We start from the raw sequence: 21,551 nt of genomic DNA on the forward strand, positions 1-21,551 counted from the left end.
ATTATCGTCGTAATTACTACATTACGCAATCATATCCTTGTTAAAAGCACTAAGGTCTTAGAAAAGCTCCATAATAGCTAATAATAATTACCAAACACTAGAAGCACTAATAAGGTTCATTATCGTCCGATTATTACTTTCCATTTTAATGGTGACATTTTTTAAGTTATTTAAAAATGTTTCTTATCGCAAACTAATAGAATAAAAATTTCAATATATTGGTTTTATGAATGACGCAGCCGTTCCTAAGAATGAGTCATCTGTCCCGCTTACTCGCGGTCGTAGATTGTAGAACACAATGAATGCCTGCGCAAGCATTGTGCGCTACCGAAGCGCGCGAAGTTGACATTTCAGTCTGACATAAGGCGCGATAACGCATGCGTGTTTGATATAATGCCGAATATGTTTAATAACATTGCACGTAAAAGGTTTTTGTGATGACAAATACTGCAATATATATGGTACGTGTTGTATTAGTGAGTGTATTATATTACGGATTGCTGGATGTTTTAAAAGGTGTAAAAAAATATTTGAATAACTTGACAGAGAGTTGATAATATTGGATTTTAATTTGCTGGCAGCCACCTAAGGTAAGAAGCATTTATCTATGTAATTGATTAAATACCAATTGTAACCATTCATTATGTTAACGTGTATGACTTACGCTCACATCTGAAATGATCTTTGAAAGTCAACAGTTTAAGTAAAAAGTTTTTTTAAGCAATTCAATTTTTCTTCTTTGATTGAGACCATTAGATTATGCTAAGAGGGTAGTTATTTTACTGTAATTTATTCAAAGATAAACAAAAACTAAGCAGAATTCCTTGAATATATTTTAAAAACTCGATAAACATCGTAAATTGTAACTGAACTTCTTTAGTTACGTCTACAAAGAATCCAAAAGTTGTATAAAAAGGGCGTTTATTAAATTTTTAATTAGTTTGCCATTCGTCTCTGGAAGTAACGAGTCTTCTCACATTAAAGTTACCCTCAGTTTGCACAACAATGAGACATCCAAGTTTATAATTGCAGCTTCTTGCTCCGAAACTTTATAATATCAGGCGAAAATACGCTTTGCAGACACATCTAATCGGATACACGTCAATTGACATAAATATCCTAAACATTTTTTTATTTTGTTAAATGTTCAATACCAACTTGACAATCATCTACCCTATAGGCGAACAGACCTATGTATGACTCAATGCAAAAAAACGCGTTGAAATGATGATGTGATGCAACTGCAAACTTACGAAACATGAGAGTGGCTGCCGAAGTGAACATATTTAACGAAAATGTGTATTTTCTACACTATACTTCACTAAAGTTGTCGGTGCTGCGCCTGCTTTTGTGATGTGTTGGATATCCGGGACATGATCTGCCTAAATGGCCAGTCTCAATAGAATTCAGCCTCCGCAACCGTTACCGAATGGTCCTAGAGAACATTCTGATATAGTAGTGGTAGTTTTAAGCATACATTTGCCTTTCAGACAAGTTTTCTTACATAAAAGCGAATATCCCTAGCCTCCGCTGTGTACACATGCAATTAACTATTTATGCCTATATATATATAACTATACATAAATTGTTATATATAAATACATAGTGTACTTTCCTATTCAATGTTTGCTTCGTCAAATAGATAACAAAAAACAGAATATAGTACATTATAGGTACTTAAATTATTTCTAGAGCTCTTAAATGTATTTATTGGTTATCTAAATAGAATTTGCAATAAAGTAAGGTGATGACAATGTTCGCTCTTGGCGTCACGAGCCTCCCATACAACACAATTTAATTTGATAAGACGTGTGACTTGAGACAAATTACTACTGATTTATACGAAGAAATTAATTTACGAGGGCATAATTTAACAAATAATGTAGACATGATTTCTAGAACTTAAACTATAATTTAGTACTAATAAGTAAAATTTAACTTCTAATTTAAAGTCTAACTAGTTTTATACAATTAAGTGTTCCCTTATACTACATAGAAAAATAAGACGTTATCATAAATTAATATACTATATATATTTGTCAATCAATAAATATAGAATCTACTAGGTTGAACGTCGTTAGTTCCGTATTTGTTTTCGCAAATGTTACATATATTAGAATTATGTCTCAGCGGAGTCATAGGTTATCAGAGTGCTCTTTTAATAGAATTATTTATTTTAAACTGATCCAGTAAAATTTTCGTATTTCCAAACAGTCATTTTCTATGCGAAGCCTTTAAGCACAAACAGCCATTTATACTAAAATTTTATTGAAAGAAAAGTGGACATAGAAAAAACCCATTCGCGTGCCATCAGCCATGAAATAAAAAAGTGTTATGGAATATTGTCACTGTTCCGATAGTAATGTTTTAGAGCCAGACATCGTGAAATAAAATTTAACGTTCAAATATAACCTGACACTCAAGCATTAGGTGCATGGATGTCACAAAACAAATGACTACATTCCAAAATATTTGACCATCTCTTGCTCGTTGGTGCCCTTTACAAGTACTTACACGAATTTGTGTTTGACATAATATCCCTGGTCATGCTTGGTGGTGGTCAAAACATATTAAATCAAGAGCGTTTAACTGTTTGGCAGGATTACGCTCAACTTTTCAATGCCAAAGACGAGTCACTAAGAAACTTTTTCTATTAAAAATAATTGACACTTTAGAATGAATATGTCTTCGCAGTAAAACGCTAATTTATCTGGTTAAAATAAAAACCATACTCCTGAGATTGAGATTCCTGTCTCAACTAATAATATGATCTATTTGTGACAACGGACGTTAAAAGAAATTCTTTGTTTCCTTTGATGTTAATTTAGTATCAAAGTTCTGTGCTTTCTTTGTAACATCGTGTGTGGCGTTCACAAGTAGATATAGAATATGAATATTATCGATTGTATTACAAGACTTGGTTGTTTACAATTATCTTAGTCATCATTATTATAAGAATGTTATTCGTTGAGGTTTAGTTCGATTTAAAAAAATTACGTAATTGTGTGGCACTACCTCTACGGTGGTCTAATTTCATATTAATGTAGATAGCAATGCTACATGTTAAAAATCAACAACTAAATTAACGCTAAAATATACCACCGAGAACAAAAAGCACATTTTAATCTAATTCATGCATAGATCAACGTCAAAATTTTATCTTAAAACGCGGCCTCCGAAATGTCCACAAATGTTATCTAGTGGTTCCAGGGAAAAATGAGTCTGATTTATTCATTTTTATGAACATTTTATTTCTCGAAAGTTTTGGTGTTTTTATAACGAAGGGCATCCATTAAACCGTAACTTGATTAAAGGGATCATAAACAAACTGACATAAAACATATTATTATATATGTCCTTTAGTAATCTCATACATTTACCGTAATGTAGCTTTATTCAATCTAGCGTTAGGCCGTATAATCTGTAGGTACTTTCTTGACCTAATTGTATTTTAAAAGATGGTCTAATATCTATTATTTCTTTATCAATCCAGTCATAAGATAAATGTATTGGAGAACATTTTGTGTCCCCGTTTAATACTTGGGTATCATTGTTAACTTCCCTTGTTTTGTAAATTAAAGCTTATAAAAATTGTATTAACTATGTATATAACCATAACTCGCATTGATCGTATTTTTCCCTGGTATCAAGGATCCCTTGTAACAGCGGACTCTGAGATATGTTAAGTGGTTAATATTGGTGAGGCACACGGCCCCCACATTGCTCCCAATTACATGTAATTGTCAGCTGCATCGCGCGACAGGACACGCAGCCGCTAATTAAGAATGTCCCTAAGTCTCTTTCCCTATGACCTTAATATGTAAAAACATAATCTTAATTATACTATTATAAATTTGTAGCCAATAATCTACTGAATTCAGATATACATCATTTTATATAATGTACATGATAAGCTCCTTCTCTCGATCTAGAAATACATAAATTTCGGAATACAGATCCTAATTAACAAAATTATGGCAATATGATAAGCTCTAAGGTACATCACTTAATTTAGGCGCGGTCGTTACGCAGACTTACTACTTAATTGCGTGTGAAATAACAATTCTTTTTGTAATACGTGTAAGTATTCGTGCGTTATGTTAGTTAATTTTTTTGGAGGCATAACCTGGATCTTGTTGAAAGGGGTTTGACTATTACATTGAGAGTAATCGTGTTCTTGTACTGTAATTCATAGCAGAGACGAAAGTGGGAAAATAATAGTTTTAACATATAACTCCATATTATGTAGTTAAATATTAAGTCAGTGTTTGGAAGTAAACATACATTAAAGTTCTATATTTCCGAACCATAAATAAATCAGGAAGCTATTCAGTTATGAAATAGGACGTCAAGATCATCAATCTTTGTTAATATGTTATGATTTCCGCAGTTTTATCTTCGGAACTGGGTCGGAACAGGTAACCGCACTGTAACGGAAACTGTTTTATGTCTGTTACCGATTTACAGTCCTATCGTAATCTAAAATATGTAAGAGGTATACATATTATTCTTATAGATTATAAAAGTTGAAATTGTGGCTCAAAGGGCAAGGTACATTATTTAAAGAAAAAAAAATGCCCACTAGGCAGCGCCTACCGACAAAATTGCTTGCTTTAGCTTCTTCTATTTCGACTACGCCTACATTAAAGAAAAACATCCAAATTTAACACAAAATAAAAAGCAGTTAAATGTAATTACTACGGTAGTGTGTATTAAAACCCGGTTTAATGAATATTCATAAACGATAGACCGTAAAGTAATAAATACACAAGATTATTGAAGTAGAAAGCAAGAAAACAGAAATACGCACGCTTATAATAACATCAAGTGGGCAGCGGTGCGGTAAATCTGAAAAACGATTAGCATTCGTCCAATAATGACGCTTATCAGAGCGAGAATTGAATAGCCAATAAATTGAAAGACCATTGAACATTCAAGATGAAAACTGTCTGTGAATACACAATTTTATGTGGCCTTGTACAACGGTTGTGTATATTCTGAGCCTCCGCCGATCTCTTCAAACAGTCCTTCAATGATTTGGATATTACCTCATAAAAGTCCTGAAAATTGAAAAGAGGAAAAGAGAATTCTTTAAAATTCTTTAGATTTTCACGATGGATCTCTAAGGCTGATCATTTAAAAAACATTTGCAGTAAATGCCTTTTGCATACTTCATAATATGCCTAAAGACAACAAAACTGGGTTATTATTATTATTAATATAGTTTAAATTGACCGGCTCGTTAGTTGACTTATTTGAGGCCCGAGGTATTTAACTTTTATCCACTTATTCATAAGAACTACATCAGTCTAATTGCACAAAGTGTGACTTAACAATTGATTCAGACTTGTCGTCGACTCTTTGAGAGACATCTCGATCATATAAATGTAGGTTAATCGAAGGCTGCGTTGAAAAAGCTTTCCTTGATCTATCGCACCCCGAGGGATTAAAGTGATCCCTTTGTGGTAGAATGTTGACAATTTCGATGGCCCCACTTTCGGATATTATTCTTGAGCCTTTCTTAAATTTAAAAGCAATTTTGTTGTTTTACAATGAATCTAGGTTAGTTAAATTAGAAAACGTAGAAAAATAATAAAATAAATAAATTTTAGCCACTTAAATTTTTTTTATGAACTATTAACTATTTGATATGATATGTATAAATGATACTACGATAACCACCATCTCTAAATGCAAAAGTCAAGTAAACACTACGAACAGAAACGTATTAAGGTAATAAAAACTAGTTAAGTAATAATAGCGATTCTAATTCACGGAGCGTATAAAATTTAGAGAAGTAGATTTTATAATCAATTTGATTAGACTCATGGTTTCTATAGCTTCTAGAGCAAAGAACTCTGCGCGTTGCCAAAGTACCCCATGTGAGGTCGGACGATGGGGCTTGGAAATTATCCAGCTCAATTTCAACTAACGGAAAGTTACCCACACCCAATGATAAAACTGCTTTGTCAGCTTTATTTAAATTAATGGCAATGTTTTTTATTTTTGTTTTTTGGGATTTAGTATATACTACAACATACATTTAGGTAAAAATGTACAGGTAATGAATAATAAGTAAAGCAGATGTTGACGCGTGATTCATTGATGATTTCTTAAGATGCGCATTAGTCACGTTTGTACATTTCATATTATTTATTACTACCGACCTTAGACCCATCGATATACTTGAAGACAAGGAATACCTAAAGAATAGCGTAGGCATATATTCTATTAAAAATCTGTTTCACAAAATGATATCTGCATCATATTAGAGATATTCCGCAGAAAAGAGTGTTTTAATTAAAACCCCTGAGAACAATATAGACCATATATATACAGATGAAATGAATTGTGATTTGTGGAATAATGTCGAGCGTTTTGTATAAGTCCATTCGTGCCTCAGTTTCGCTAATTAATATTCCTTGAAGGGAGGTAGCCTGTACCTTTTGACCCGAAATAATTATAGTTGCCCCGGGAATTCGACGAAATCTAAGGTGTTATTCGCACAAGCAGAAGCTATAATGTTGTACAATGTCAACCCTTACAAAAAATGAAACAGCTATATCAGTAACTGTTCTGTGAATTGAATTTGAAGGAATAAAATAGCCTTAGACAGCATTTGTTTTGCATTGAAATGGGAGATGAAGATCCCGTCGTTGTTTAAAAATAAACGTAAAGAAAAACAGAGCGTACTAGTTTTCTCTACTTTAAAGTAAAATATCCAGTTTAGAAGCATACTAGATTTTATTCATTTGTTGTAATTTATTAAAAGTATTAGTTCAAGGCAGTCACTTTATCGTTCACGATCCCCAAGTTCTTTGTTACTTGTACTACTTAAAACCATGAGTAATCTGAGGAAGTTTTTGCTAATTTTTATGCAAAGGCCGACTTTCAAGACATTCACAAGAATGAGTCATTGCAAATGACTTGTGGCAAAATGTGTCACGGTGTTGGTAGATAGTGTTTAAACGCATTTTTGATTCAAACAAATGGAATTTAATGCTAATCGACCTATTGCTACAATTTAATTTATAAAACGTTAACCGCAAGAAGGCTTCTACGCAGAAAATAGGTTGACGTAACTAAATTACAAAATCAATTTACACTCGTTACGTGCCTTTGCGCTTACGATCCTTAATTAAAATATTGGTATTTTCATTTCACGCCCTTCAACTTCCACAGTATTTACTGCGTCACTTAATACGACACGAACGGGTGGGAGTCAACTAATTTAATTTATTGCTTATTATTTAAATTTAAAGTAATTTATATTTGATAGAATTATTCTTAACACGTTTTAATTTAAGCACTATTTGTTGGCCTGATCCTTGCTTTTTTTTTGTAAATTTGGTATTCATTATTGTTGTGTAATGTCTCGTAATTTAATTTATTAAATTCCTGCGATAACAGACTATTACTCAGTGATGCCAGGCACACGTCCACCTGTTAATATGATCCCGTTTCTACAAGACTGTAGTTATTTTTATCTTAATCAAACAATGTTATTAAAAATTATTATATATAGTCCTAATTTAAAAATATGCCGCAGGCCATTAAAAGAAAATCAATAGTGAGCGGTTGAATAGAGAGACAATAAAACGCATTTCACCATGACATCGTTGGAGTTTTATGAGTACGTTGGTACAGTGACTCCACTGCACTGCTTTTATATTTATTTTATATTCTCTCATGCCTATCGATAGCATTACGTTTATTGTTTCCGTTAGTCTACGGATATTTAATAATGTATAATCAAGTATCCACCATATTGAACGATATACGACAACGAGTCTTTCATCTATTCTATTCTTTAGTCTACTTGAGCCGACTGGTATAGCAAGAGACCGGACGGTATGGGGTTCTAGCGCTATAAGGCTTTTTAGGGGGATAGCAAAAAGGTTACTTGACATCACAGGAGACCGAAGAGCTGGCAGATACCTCGGACAAAGATTTAGTCTAGCTATTCAAAGGGGGAACGCTGCCAGTATCTTCGGAACCTTGCCTAAAGGGACTCTTTGTAATAATATATTTTAGTTATTACGAGTATATTAAAAAATACTAGGTTAGTTATTGTTTTTTGTTATATTAATTTATGTTAGCTGTAGGATAACGAAATATACTCTTTCATTAATGTCACGGAAAACTGTTAATATAATTTGCAACTTTCATGTCACTTAATGAAAATAACGCCACGGCTGGTGGCAGAAAGAAGTACTTACTTAATAGCTCGCAGAAGACTAATCACTTACCTACCCCGGAGAGAATAACGATCGAGGAAATTCAAGCAGAATAATGTCCCACTTACTCTATTTTCAGGTCATTTTCCAGCTTCTGTATCGAAGATTAAAGTAATGATACCCGGGGAGACAATTAAGATTTTTACTGCAATTTGTAAGAAAATTAAATGGAATTAAATCTTTACACTCAATTATAGTGAACTTGCACCGTCGCCTTCCAATTGATATAACATACATATATTGGGCAAACACTAACAACTACGTATATTATTATTTTTTCATGTTTTATGAATAAACCGGGCGTGGCGTCCGTCGAAGGTGATCGAAACTTAGTTGCAATCTATTTTACTACTCTGATATTTTACACACCATAAACAAGGTTACAAAGGCGATGTTTACAGAATCCTTTGTTGATAGAATTGCTTAAGAAAATTGCTGAATAAAATAGATTCTAATTTAAGTGTCGTATGAAACTTTTATACGTTCGTAAATTGCCAAAATTATTAGCACTGTACTGAAAAACCTAAAATATATAATGATAAAAATAGTTACTGGAATAAAAATAGCTTTATATGCAAAGTTCTCGTATATATATATATGACGAATCGGTATCTGAGTATTACAATTATCATTAATTTTGCCAAAAGCACAGTTTATAAACAGTTAGGATATTAATTCTCGGCTTCAAACTAGTAAAATTCCATATCCATTCAGTTATTTCAATAAAAAGGAATTATGTCATACGCAATATGGGAGATATTGAAACTGTATTGTTTCGTGGGCGTTTCCTCCTTTGAGACAATGCTTTATCCACTTGGCCTTTGTCGTGCTAAATTGGTTAATTGTCCATGCATTATACCAAGACCGATGATCGCTTGTAAAGGAAACTATTAATTTCTTACTTATGCGTATATTTTCTAAATAACAGTTACAGAAATGAGTCATGGCACTTTTATTAATGAAAGATTTTGTCATAGTTACCGTAGCCGCAGTTGTATAACTTAATTTAATACAATTCTTTAAAAAAAAAGAAAAATAGTAAATATTTAGCACTTAATTAAACTTATTAAAAATACAATAGCTATAATTACAGTTGACTCATACATAATGTAGGTATGTACCGTAACATAGAACATTAAATGTCGCTTTCGCGAATTCAGATAAAAATGTCTTTTGTTTCGGAGACAGTATTAAGCACGCGAAACGCCTTTGTTAAGGGGCTGGTGCCATAAATTCGTTCTGGTCCCACAAACATGTGAGGCGCAAGCAATCTTTTGTTCTAATTATATATAGAAGCACTCTGAGATCCGACTTTTAAATGTATCATTAATTTGCCTCTAAGAAGGACTTTTAACTTCAAATAATGTCATTCATATAATATAATAAACGCTTTTGACAACCTTTATTGAGTTCGAAAAGGCTTTTACGCATTTTCTCAATTCGTTTCCACCTCGCCCCACTTTTAAAGGTTTCAGCCCACAGCTAAAACAATATTAAATGACGGAAAAATATTGAACTTAGTACGTAATTCAAGTATATCGCCCTATATTACCGGGTTTCCTTTTGTTTACGAATACAAAGGCACTTTGTTTGTTATAAACCGGACTTTCAAAGAATAATTACAACAACACTACTGTTATTATAGGCTCGTTTGGTCTAACACAAGATGGTCTCACTGAAAAAAACTTAAAAACGTTTAAATTTACAAATTTATTCAAACGATGTTTCCCCGAGTCTACCTTCTACGGTTGCGTCACTCTCTTCTCAAACTCGGATGAAATGTGTCAAGAAACAAATTCTATCCATACGCCATGGACCTGGACACATAATCGCTTCCTTAATGTGTTCGTACTATGTTTCAGGTATAGTGATATACAATAATTTCATTATTATTAATGTTCCCCGCAAAGAATACACATATCTTTATTGAGTGTGAAGATCTCGAATTGACTCAACGTTAATTATTGAACTGGAATGAATATGGAACATCAAATATACATGTAATACTCATTATCCTAATTCTTCGTGGAAAAAGTTTCGGGGCTAGCAATAGAAAAGCTTCTAAGTAAAATCGCATTATGTTAACATCTCTAGACATTATTTAGCAAGTAAAGCCACAAATGAGGTCTACTGATAGTTATTTAAACCGTGGCTTACACTCGTCATCACTTAACGAGCTTAATTGAGACTTACAATTGCTACTTATAAAGTCCAATTACAACATTTAGTTTAGACGAAGACTAAAGTCTTCAAATTATTGTTAAATTCTCATTTAAAAAGACTTTGTTGTATTGCTGAGACCTACAATTGGATATACAATTAGATGCATGAAACTAAATGATGTCTTATGTTGGAGCGCAAACAGAATAAGTTTACACGTTTTCTTTATTACAGACTGTATGGAATCTATTTCTAATCTCCCTTAATATACCTTACATTATTTGTCTTAAGCATGGTGAAGTAAAATAAATTAGAAGCTAGACGGAAGTTACAGTTCGTCGAAATTCCAAAAACGTTGCGCTGAATGCTGTCTCCGACACTATCGACATCTTTATATATTCGCAGAGTGATTTCAAAGTAGCGATATAATGGATCTTATGTATTTAATATTATATATTTTATGAAATAATTTTTTTTTATATTATCGTATTGGCAGAGAAAAGATAATATTTTTGTGAATAAAAAAATAAATTTCGCGCGCTGTAATAACCTACTTAATAGATTCTGAATCCGTGTCTTAAAGATACTAAGAACAGGGCTCGCTAAGCCAGAAGCATTCTAAATAGAGATTATCCTTTTCCTGCAGCATCTGAGCTAACGCAGGCAATAATAAGTCACTGTGTCACAGCTATTAGTTATCCATGTTTTGGCTTGTTGGCATCGCCAGACAGGTCGGCATTGCCAACTAGGTCACCACCCCCAAACCTACATTGACGACTTTATACTTTATCTTCACGCAGTTTTAATAAGCTGAAGAAGAGAATTATTAGGAAATTGAAATGATGTTCTGAATCTATTACAAGAGGCTGGTACTCGGAAAACATTTAAACATTGCATGATGATGTCCTCCGCATTATGAATAAGGCTGCTAAGATTTAAATTATTTCTTAATCAAACTTCGAAAATGGAAAAAACCATAAAGCTTTTATTTTATATGATTTGATCAAGTTATCACGTTAATAAAGCTTTCGTTATATACGGGATTAGCGATAAATAACTTGCTATTATTTAGTACGAAATAAATGAGTCTAGACTTTTTAATAGATCCGGACTTTTAGGACAGACATTTACTTTGCTAATCTTAACGATTAATACTCGTCGAATCATCGCTCTATTTTTTATTTATATGTTTTTTTCATGAAATAAAATTGGGAGACTCGTTACCTTCTTATAATCTCAATAATAATGCTTTATTGTTGGAGAGCCTTTTTACCAAGGACGATGATGATTTTCACGAAACAAAAATATCTCTACATTTGAAATTATCCAAAGGTTTTCAAAAATATTGCAATAGCTAAATGGCATTTATTTTCTTTTCGGATAAATTCAAAGGCTTAACGCCGTAACGAGTTCCAAAAATGGTACTATTTATAAGGATTTCTTGAGACGTAAACCAATCTTGCTTTAGGCCCGAGTAACCCTTCGTAATAGAAACTACTGGTAAGCCTACAATTTGTCACTTTTCAAACACGTTACGAGTTGGATTTTATAAAATTATGTTAAGTTTAAAACTCAATTAATTTAAATTGAAATAATTACATCCCATTCATCTGACGGATCATTCAATCTGTGATATAAATAGAAAATGCTTGTTTTTTTAATACTGTGATTTAATTTGATATTTTTAGTTATAGAACATGGCAGAAGGAATAATATTTATTAAAACCTATTTCTAATTCCTTTAACCAATTTGAACTCGAAAGGCGAAATATGTTAAGGCAGCATTTAGTTTAAAAATATTTAATCGTAGTATGAGTCTGCAGTAGATCTCTATAGGACGTTACCCTTGACACGGTCGTGGTGGGTCAGCCAACTTAACAGAACTAGGAAGTGAATAGTCAAATCGAGCCAACTCCTAACGGAAAGTAGGTTACGATTGGAAAATACATATTTAACAAGATACTTCACTTCTATCACTTTACAACGCCCTTAAGTTATACAATTTAATTAATTATTTGTTATACAAACGATAACAAAAGGAAAGGAAGTTTCATAGTTTCCTTATCAACTTCGTTTCATAAATTTATAAACTATTTTGACATTTGTTTTTTATAACTAAGTAATCTGTTTAAAATTTATAAAAAAATTCTACTCATTACAACCACCCGATGGGCGTAATTGTATTTGAATATACTGTAAACAAACATACAAGAAAGAAAAAGTAGATGCAGTCTCTTCCTCTATTATTATGATTAAAAAACTTATTTATGCCGTCAAACCGTAACCATCAAGAGATAAAAACAAAAGCGATCGGCAAAGTTTTCGCCAACAAATGCCGCAGAAGAATGCGATTGGACCAGTCATGCTCCTGTAATCACCGGCCTATTGAACATGCTCATTCTATTATGTAGCGAGCGTACATTTTACACGCCACATTGACTCGTTCGGAAATGCCACTATTGTGATAATCTATCTTGATGGATTACAAATGGAACACACAGAACCTGCAGTGTGTCTACGTGGTTATGATGTATATTGAACACCTAAATACATAATATAGAATAACCTAGGACTTCTTCGAAGTCAAAATAAATATTAGAACTGCCATTAATCTCATTTATGGCTATTGTTCGATTGAATTATGCCTGAATGGTTTAAAATACGACATCCTTTTTCGGACATCCTGTCTTCGACAGAACTAATATTTGTCTTTACGTTACGACATGGCGGAAGTAAATTGTACACGAACATTGCCTGAGTCATAATGCCAGATTAATACTTTACAAATGTTCATATGATTCATTTACATCTATAACAACTAATATGTTGTAACCCTATTTGAAAATTGTAAAAGACAGGTGTGATAATAAATTAATATTTCGAGTGAAGACACGTACACATCTCCCGCCTATGCTCTTCATCTATCTTAGGTACCCTCCAGATAGCTAACAATTGATATATATTATTATGTTTGTTGCAGATTGGCAGTATGGCGGATGATTGGAATGTCACTGAGGACTTAGCATCCAACGTCATACCAAGCGAATTATCAAAGTGAGTGATTTCATCTAAAATTAAACGTCTCTGTCTAGGATTCTATACGTGAATGTATTGATTTGATTAGGTTGTCACTTGGTTAGCGATGGGAAATATATTCACACAAATTTGTAAGTTTGTAATGGATATATTACGAGTTCCGGCAAAATGGCAACTAAAGACGTGACAGAACTATTTAAATTATTTTTATGTTTCGAACGCTTAAAGATTTGGAGCAAATGCAAATTTTCTTTGACCAGTGTTATCCTGCTGCCATTTAGGTATTTTAAGCATCTGCATGCAAAGTTGTACATTATAAGCAACACATCCTTAAAAACGAAGAAAAGTATTGTGAATCTCAATTGTGATCGGGACGTCTTTAGCCTTTGTAAGAACGGAGGAAGAGCAGGCCCCCGTTTATAAATAAAAATTGTATTTATTAAAAGGCGCGTAAAACTCTTTATGCTAAATGAAACGGCTCTTAAATGCATATGAATGAACGTATTCAATGAATTTTTCTCAATTATTTCAACCGTATTAATAAAGCAAAGGAAATGTCTTATTCAAACTGAACCGCGAGCAGTGAGCACAATACACTTTTGTGGTGTAGCTGTCAAAGGAAATCCTGCACTTTTGTTTGAAAACGCATTCATGTTGCAGTTCCCCGGAGACCAACATACATCAAATGATTTTTAGCATAAGTACCTACCGATCCACGACAGCTGAAAGCTCTTATATATATATCTCTATTGCTCGTAATTCATTATATTAACAACGTAACATCTGTTTTAGCAGAGGAGGTAAGGTAATACTTATGTGAGACAGCCAGGACATGCATTTTTTTAAATCTACAATGACAGCGTATTAAAGAAATGACTAAAAATACTTTATAATGTTCCAGATTCTCACCAGGTCTTCTCACCTTCGCAGCTGTGGTAACAGGCTTTATATTGCTGGTGGGTCTCTTTGGAAACTTACTCACCGTGGTCGCTCTCCTTAAATGTCCTAAAGTGAGGAACGTCGCGGCTGCTTTTATTATTAGGTGAGTATTCAATGAATAGTTTTATTTTGACAGATATTTTTATTATTACTAATGTACTCGATGGTAATCAGTTCCTTTACGTTGTAAAGAGAATGTGAACTCCTCTCTCACTTTATGAAGTCTTTACATCAATCTCGTGGCAGAAATGGGTCAAACATGACGAGCCGTAATTAAACATTTTTGAGGGGTGTGTAAGTGTTTGTGGGACGTTTATTGTGTACGCACGCGATAATATTTGCCGCACACTACACCGCGTGAGGAGGCGCTTTTGGCCCTTTAATTGAGATTTTTTTTTTAAATATCCGAGATACTTTGAAAAACTTTTAACTGTAGATAAAGTTTGTTAATATTATTAGCGTTAAAAATAGGGTCTTGTATTAAGTGGTAAATAGCACAAAGGAAGCTTCTTTAGTACATGAGGGCTGTCGCATTGCTATTGTTAAATTCCATCCTATTGTGCCCCCCGAGTGTGGCATTCGTATAGTAAAGTCGTAAAGTGTAATTTATAAAGGAGTTAACCTAATTTTTTTAACTTAACTAACATTTGTTTTGGTGATTGGTGGAGGTGCAATATGTTACAATAAAGGAGATCACTATACTTTCTATTGCTCGCTCACCGTTCCTAAACGTTCCCAAATCTGGTTTTGCTCAAACTTTGGCTATAAACTGATATAAATTGATTTAATTGATGGTTTGGTTCAACATTAGAATTATTTTCAGATATTAGAGGTTAGGAACGGGCCAGTGGCTGTCTCTCACGAATATTTTTTTTGTCAATCCTTAAATGTTTTTTGACACCATAGAGGTAGTTCAGTAACAAAATACCTATTCCTTTCAGCCTATGCATCGCAGACTTCCTGTTCTGCGCCATGGTGCTACCCTTTGCTATTTCCGGATTCTGGACGCGCACGTGGTCCCACGGAGGCGCTCTCTGCAAACTGGTGCCCTTTCTACGCTACGGGAACGTCGGTGTCTCACTTCTCAGTATAGCACTCATTACTCTGAATAGGTGAGATTTCATACATTTCAAGTTACAAAACAATCATTTTAATATATTAAAACTAATCCTACATCTACGAAACAGTTGAATACTCGAAGACAACCACGCCTTTTATTTGTTTATAAAGTTTCTGTTACATATACGTATAAACAATATTCTTAACACAACAGTCATAGACACGTAATGTGATATTGACTTACATAGTGTGAATACAGCCTTTCTTAATAAGGCTTCGGTGAGTGAGGTGAATAATGTTGTTCTTACGACTTACAAGTATGTCAAGAGCGCCGATAGGTCATTTTTAAATCATTGTGTCATCGCAATGTTTAAATAACGTTAAATTCATTGAATAAATAAGCTTCGATATCCATACTCGAATAGCATCATGTTATTGTTGGATCTTATATTTCATTTCAAATGATCTGCTAATTTAAGATAATTTGTATGTTAAAGGGATATATATATACACATATTAAACCTCGGGTATATCTAATGTTAATTATTGAATTGTGTTTCTCTGACATATAAAACAATAAACATACGCGTACAAATTGATGAGCGTTGATCGAAATTCTTTTAAGGCGAAAAAAGACAAATTCTGTATTATTTTCATGAATAAAATTATAATAAAACACTGGAAAGTTTAGATACATATTGGAGGTATTGAGAGAACTCGTTCCAAAGTAATTTTGAACGATTGCCTTACGCAGTAAAATCATTCATATTTTTCAGACAATACTATTTCAGTCAGTTGTCAATTTCTCGGCTAAAAATAATATTTTTTAACAATATAACAATGTATTTGTCTTCATTGATGTATGCGTATGCAATTCTCTATGTTTGTCTATGTTGGGAATGAAGAATTGTGTATAAGAATATCTTTTTCTTTTGTGTTTTATTTTTTTCATGTTCATCTACATGGTTTCAATTCGAAAATAAATAATTAAGTACATAATAATAACTATGTCCATATTCATAAATAAGGAAGGATCCGCTATTAGTGAATAAATATGTCGTGCAGTTTATTAACTGGCTTTGAGTTCTTAGCTCAAAGGCTCGAATTGTGAGGTACGAGCAGTTGTCGAAAGACACATCACCAGATAAGATCACTCGTAAAACGCACGTATGATTTTTCTTTTAGCATTAGAGTTTCATAAAGCGGAGGCACGTGTTGTGGGTAAGGGTAATATGTAAACAAGTGCTATGAAAAACCTCGTTATACTTTCACACAAAAATGTAATTTTGTCCGTCGACTGTCGACAGAGCTGGTATTCGCCTTTCATATAAAATTATAAAACAGTATACAAACTACGCTCCGTCTACATACCTTTGACAAACAAATAACCTTACAAAATTTCGCTGCAGTTTTAGACCTGGGAATAATTATAATTCATCAGAAAAACAAAAAACTTTTAAAGTATATAGAATAATACCCTTTCGTGCGCAAACATTCTATTAACTTTATAATTTGATACTATAGTAGCGGTTTATCATTTAGCACCCTTCCTTTTCTGTCAATTATGCAACTAAACAGTAAATAAATTTAATACAGATCATTCGTTAAACAACTGACGTCAGGTACTCGCTAACGAAGTTTTCTCGTAAACGGCATGACAACCGAACGACGTGCGAATCATTTATTGGTTTTGTCCTTTCAGATATATAATGATAGCGCATCACAGCTGGTATTCCCGCGTGTATCGAAAGCACAATATCGCCCTCATGATAGTCTTTTCCTGGATGTTCTCCTACGGGATGCAGATTCCCACCCTTCTCGGAGTTTGGGGTGAGTCTACCGTTATTGTTAGGCGAGAGCCACGTGTCTTGTGAAAGTAATACATAACGGACGATTAGCCGAAAGCCTATCACGTTTCTCTAATTACTTTTAACCCTCGAAGCCTCGGGGACACATTTACATTTCGACGATTTGCAATTTATTCCGATTCTCATGTGGCGCTCTAGCTGACGCAGGGTTCAAAACTTTTATTAACTTCTAATTACGTTAAGTTGTAATACAAGTTGAATGACTCGTCGAAACCTAAAGTTGTTAATTGCCGGCCATCGTGAGTTCACCGTATTCGAACAAGAGGCCGAAGCTTAAGCCGAAAAGTCTGTCCCACGAGGTTATGCCTTGAAATCGTTTCCTTTTTAGGCAAATTCGACTATGACGCGGAGCTGGGCACCTGCTCCATAGTGGCCGACGACAGAGGCAGGTCGTCGAAGACAGCTCTCTTCGTCATCGCCTTCATAGTTCCCGCTCTGCTCATCTTCATCTGTTACGCGAGGATATTTTGGGTAGTCCATAGGTGAATATCGAATTCTCTTCATCGGGTTTAGACTCTGCAGAAACTCAGTTTGCTCAGATCGAGAGATTTGTAGTGATCGAGGCTCGAATTATATTCAATTGAAAGTTGAAATAAATAGGTAAGGATAATGAAAAAAATAGAATTTTATGGATGTCAGACGGCCCCCACCTTATCTTTATGGGACCGAAATAAATAGCCTTTGAGGTTTTCATGCTTTATTTCATTTTACGGCCTCATAAAATCACAAATATTTTATCTAGAGCGTTGAGGTATCGAGTCCTTTGTCACTATTTAATCTGACAGAAAAAGTACACTTTTCCGTAAGAAGTGTAATTTACAAAAACTGTCAAATGTATTCTTGCCTGATTTTTTTTTCGAAAGTTCTCACCGAGCAACAGTGACACAAATAATCTTTCCTCTTCTTCAGCTCCGAACAGCGCATGCGGGAGCACCATAGATCGCAGACCATCCAAGGCACGCTGAACAACGGCAGCGACATCAAGCGATCCACCATAAAGGACTCGAGAGAGACCAAAGCCAGAAGGAACGAGTGGAGGATCACGAAAATGGTCCTCGCCATTTTCTTGTCTTTCCTCGTGTGCTACCTGCCCATCACCATCGCGAAGGTGGCCGACAGCCACGTCCACTACCCCGGTAAGCGTCTGCTCTAGAGCCTCCTCGTCGGCCCATGGCACGTCGAACGTTCGCTTAACCGATTCCCTGACGCAGTGTTCCACGTGGCCGGCTACCTGCTGCTGTACGCCAGCGCCTGCGTGAACCCCATCATCTACGTCATCATGAATGCGCAGTACCGGGCGGCGTACGCGGCCGCTCTCTGCTGCCCCCGTGGCCCCGGTCGCCTCGCCAGCGGTGCGTATCCCCCTCCGCCCCCCGCCTCCTCGCCGGGGGACACCTCCCACCTGCGGACCTGACCTCCGACGCCCGACTCGTAACTGGTGGCCGATTCTTTTTAGAGAAATGGAACGAGCGTCACGGCTACAGCTTCAGCAACACGCGCACGGCGCTCAGTCAGGTGTCGCTGGGGGACTCCAGGGCGGAGCCTCGAGGGAGCTCCGCTCGGACGGGCTAGGCGTCCGCCGGTTCGCGTCCCCGGGCGGCCGAGGCGCCCCCACCGATCTTTCCGCCCTTCCCGATTTCTCCCCGAGCCTCCGCAAGGACCGGATCGGACTCTCGTGACGGCTCGTCGGCCGAAGAGACGAAGCCCGAGTCGGTTTCGTGGCTCCGACCTTCGCGGGCGACCTCGCCCTTCTCGGTGAGTGTTCGGGCGCATTTGCCTTTCCGACGATATTATATAATTATATACCTGCACATTCCAATGTGACATATACAGAGATTTATTATTAGCCAAAGAGTAGATTTATCATTGTGAGTGTGTGTGTGCGTAATGGGTTTAGATTTGTTAATAATTATTGTGTGATAAATATAAATAACATTTTAAATATGTTTAATCCCTCTCCCGGCTGTATGTTGTTTATTTTTTCACGTGGATTAAAGTTGTTTGTCGAACGTGTGTAGATAGAGTAGAACTAAGCAATATTATAATATTTATATACAATAATTAATTTATTGAATTTTCAGTAATGTGTGTTTGTAATTATTCTGTAGATGTGTATACTTTGCCATAATATTACGACGTGACCTATAGCTTGTGTTGTCGCTTAAGGCAATTTTAAAAACATTGTTAAATTATTAGATAAATTAAAAATGTTATTTTGACTCTCTATGGTTGTTTATTAAATGAACTGAGACAATTTTGGGCCTTTTATTATTAACCTCTCCCGTAAGAAAGAGAAGCAACTAACCTTTGTGCTGCATAATGACTGGTAGTGAATGTCCAGCGTAACGACTAGTTCAGATTGGCAAGTAAACTGAGAGAAAGACGGTTCACCCGCTTGCTTACGAAAACAATGTTAGTAAAACGAATACAGAAGTCTTGAAAATATTGGAAACCATCTGATTAGCGATTTTTAGTACGGCTTTCGTCGTGGTCATTCAGCGGGTACCTCCTTGTATACCATACATAAAAATGAGCAGAGGCAATTGTGTCCACGGGGGAAGTGCTAGCGGTAGTTTGGATATAGCAAAAGCCTTCGATCCGGTGTGGCAAAAAGCGCTTCTCTCGAAGCTTCCAGCCTGTAGAATCCCTGAGAAATTATGCAATTGGATTTCCACTTTCTCATCGATCGGAGCATCAATGTCGTCCTCGACAGAGCATGTCCGACCTTAAGCCGTGAACGCTGGTGGCCTACAAGGCTGTGTCCTATTCCCGACCCTGTTTTTTCTGCATATAAATGATATGCTGCAACTTAACAACATTCATTGATAGGGACAGGACTACGGATACTCTTTTTCGGCCAGTGGGCCGGGCAGTTGTCGATGAGTACCGGAATAAACTTGTGTCTGAAGTCAAAAAACTGCTACGTGAAGTCTCGGACTGGGTTACACTAAATCTAGTACAATTCAACCCCAAGAAGACACAAGTTTGCGCGCTTTCCGCAAAAAAAAAACTCATTTCGTCGCTACTCCTCACTTCGAAGACTCTCTCATTAAAGCCTCAGCTAGCATCGGAATACTAGGCGTTGACATATCGAATGACATTCAATTTCGCGGTCATTTGGAGAAAAAGGCTAAGTCTCTAAGAAGCTTGGCGTGCTCAGCAAGGCGAGACGGCCACCGCGTACAACTTTATAATGCGCAAATTCGGCCCCACAAGGAGTAATGTTTTCACCTCTGGGCGGGAGCTCCCCTGTACCAGCTCCTTCCGCTTGACCGTATTCAACAAAGAGCTATTTGAATCGTCTACAATCAATCCCTTTCCGAGCGGCTTGATTCCTTGGCGTTGCGTAGAGATGTGTGGTCTCTCTGTATCTTCTACCGCATTTACCATGGAGAGGGTCCAGAGGAGTGCAACTGAGTTTCATCATCGGACGTTAAGGCAGATTACAAAATACAATTCGTATTACCTCGACGTCCGTCGTTTCACAACTGAGCGTTGTGAAACAACTATGTGCGTTGTGTACTGCGTTGTGTATGTGAATAGTGGTGGTGGTCGGCAGTCTTGCCGACCACCACCACTATGTGGAACCAGCTGCCCACTGAAATATTTCCAAACCAATTCGACTTAGGGTCCTTCACATCTGATCTAAAGTGATACCGTCGCCCATGAAAGACACATCAGTCTCCTGTCCGTTTGTCTATACTTATAATATGTTGTATAAAAAATCTGGGGCTAAGTTTCGCAGTCCAAAAAAATATCTACATTTTAGTTATACATTGGAAATTGATTAGAAACTATTTATTTATAACTCCTTTATGTGTGAATGTGTCTGATCTGAGCTATCTAATCGTTTCGTATATTAATAATAATAATAAGCCTATTTATTTCCTGTTTTACAATAGTTGGTAGTTTTTATATTAAAGCGTTTCGTATAAGTCCACCATATTTGTATCTAACCATATTTATTGCCTATGCAGCATATAAGCCGTGAGTAGTCTTCAGACGCGACCGGTGTCGGTGTCGGACAATATTTTCGAAAACAGCAGCAAATGCATGTTATTCTTCTTAATGGTGTTCCTCGGCTTACTATCCTAACTTCGAAATAGATAAAAAATTCTTCCAATTCGACCGTGTAGCGACTTTAACTCTCACCATTTTATTTCATCACTGTCTAATTACACCGTACGCTTGCGATGGCAGTGCCAACAATGCTACTTAAAGGTGCGTATAAATTAAGCGCGGCAAACCATCG

The 21,551-nt window shown here is 35.6% G+C and overlaps 1 protein-coding gene across 1 annotated transcript; it reads left to right on the forward strand.

Moving 5' to 3' along the window:
• Positions 1-293: 293 nt before the first annotated feature.
• On the forward strand, positions 294-19,554 carry LOC125057435 (G-protein coupled receptor moody). The gene is made up of 9 exons (XM_047661126.1): positions 294-590; positions 13,378-13,451; positions 14,335-14,475; positions 15,314-15,484; positions 17,134-17,261; positions 17,628-17,781; positions 18,209-18,435; positions 18,511-18,651; positions 18,756-19,554. The coding sequence occupies exons 2-9, from the start codon at positions 13,387-13,389 to the stop codon at positions 18,869-18,871; spliced, it is 1,143 nt and encodes a 380-aa protein (XP_047517082.1). The 5' UTR covers positions 294-590; positions 13,378-13,386; the 3' UTR covers positions 18,872-19,554.
• Positions 19,555-21,551: the final 1,997 nt, after the last annotated feature.

This window comes from Pieris napi, chromosome 16 (genome assembly GCF_905475465.1).
Source record: "Pieris napi chromosome 16, ilPieNapi1.2, whole genome shotgun sequence".
NCBI lineage: Eukaryota > Metazoa > Arthropoda > Insecta > Lepidoptera > Pieridae > Pieris > Pieris napi.

What these genes read in the sequence shown, in the direction of transcription:
- LOC125057435 (XM_047661126.1), top strand. Translation starts at nt 13,387, where the DNA reads ATGGCGGATGATTGGAATGTCACTGAGGACTTAGCATCCAACGTCATA. An exon ending in GCGGCTGCTTTTATTATTAG is followed by an intron (nt 14,476 to 15,313) that starts GTGAGTATTCAA and finishes TATTCCTTTCAG; the next exon opens with CCTATGCATCGCAGACTTCC. An exon ending in GCACTCATTACTCTGAATAG is followed by an intron (nt 15,485 to 17,133) that starts GTGAGATTTCAT and finishes TTGTCCTTTCAG; the next exon opens with ATATATAATGATAGCGCATC.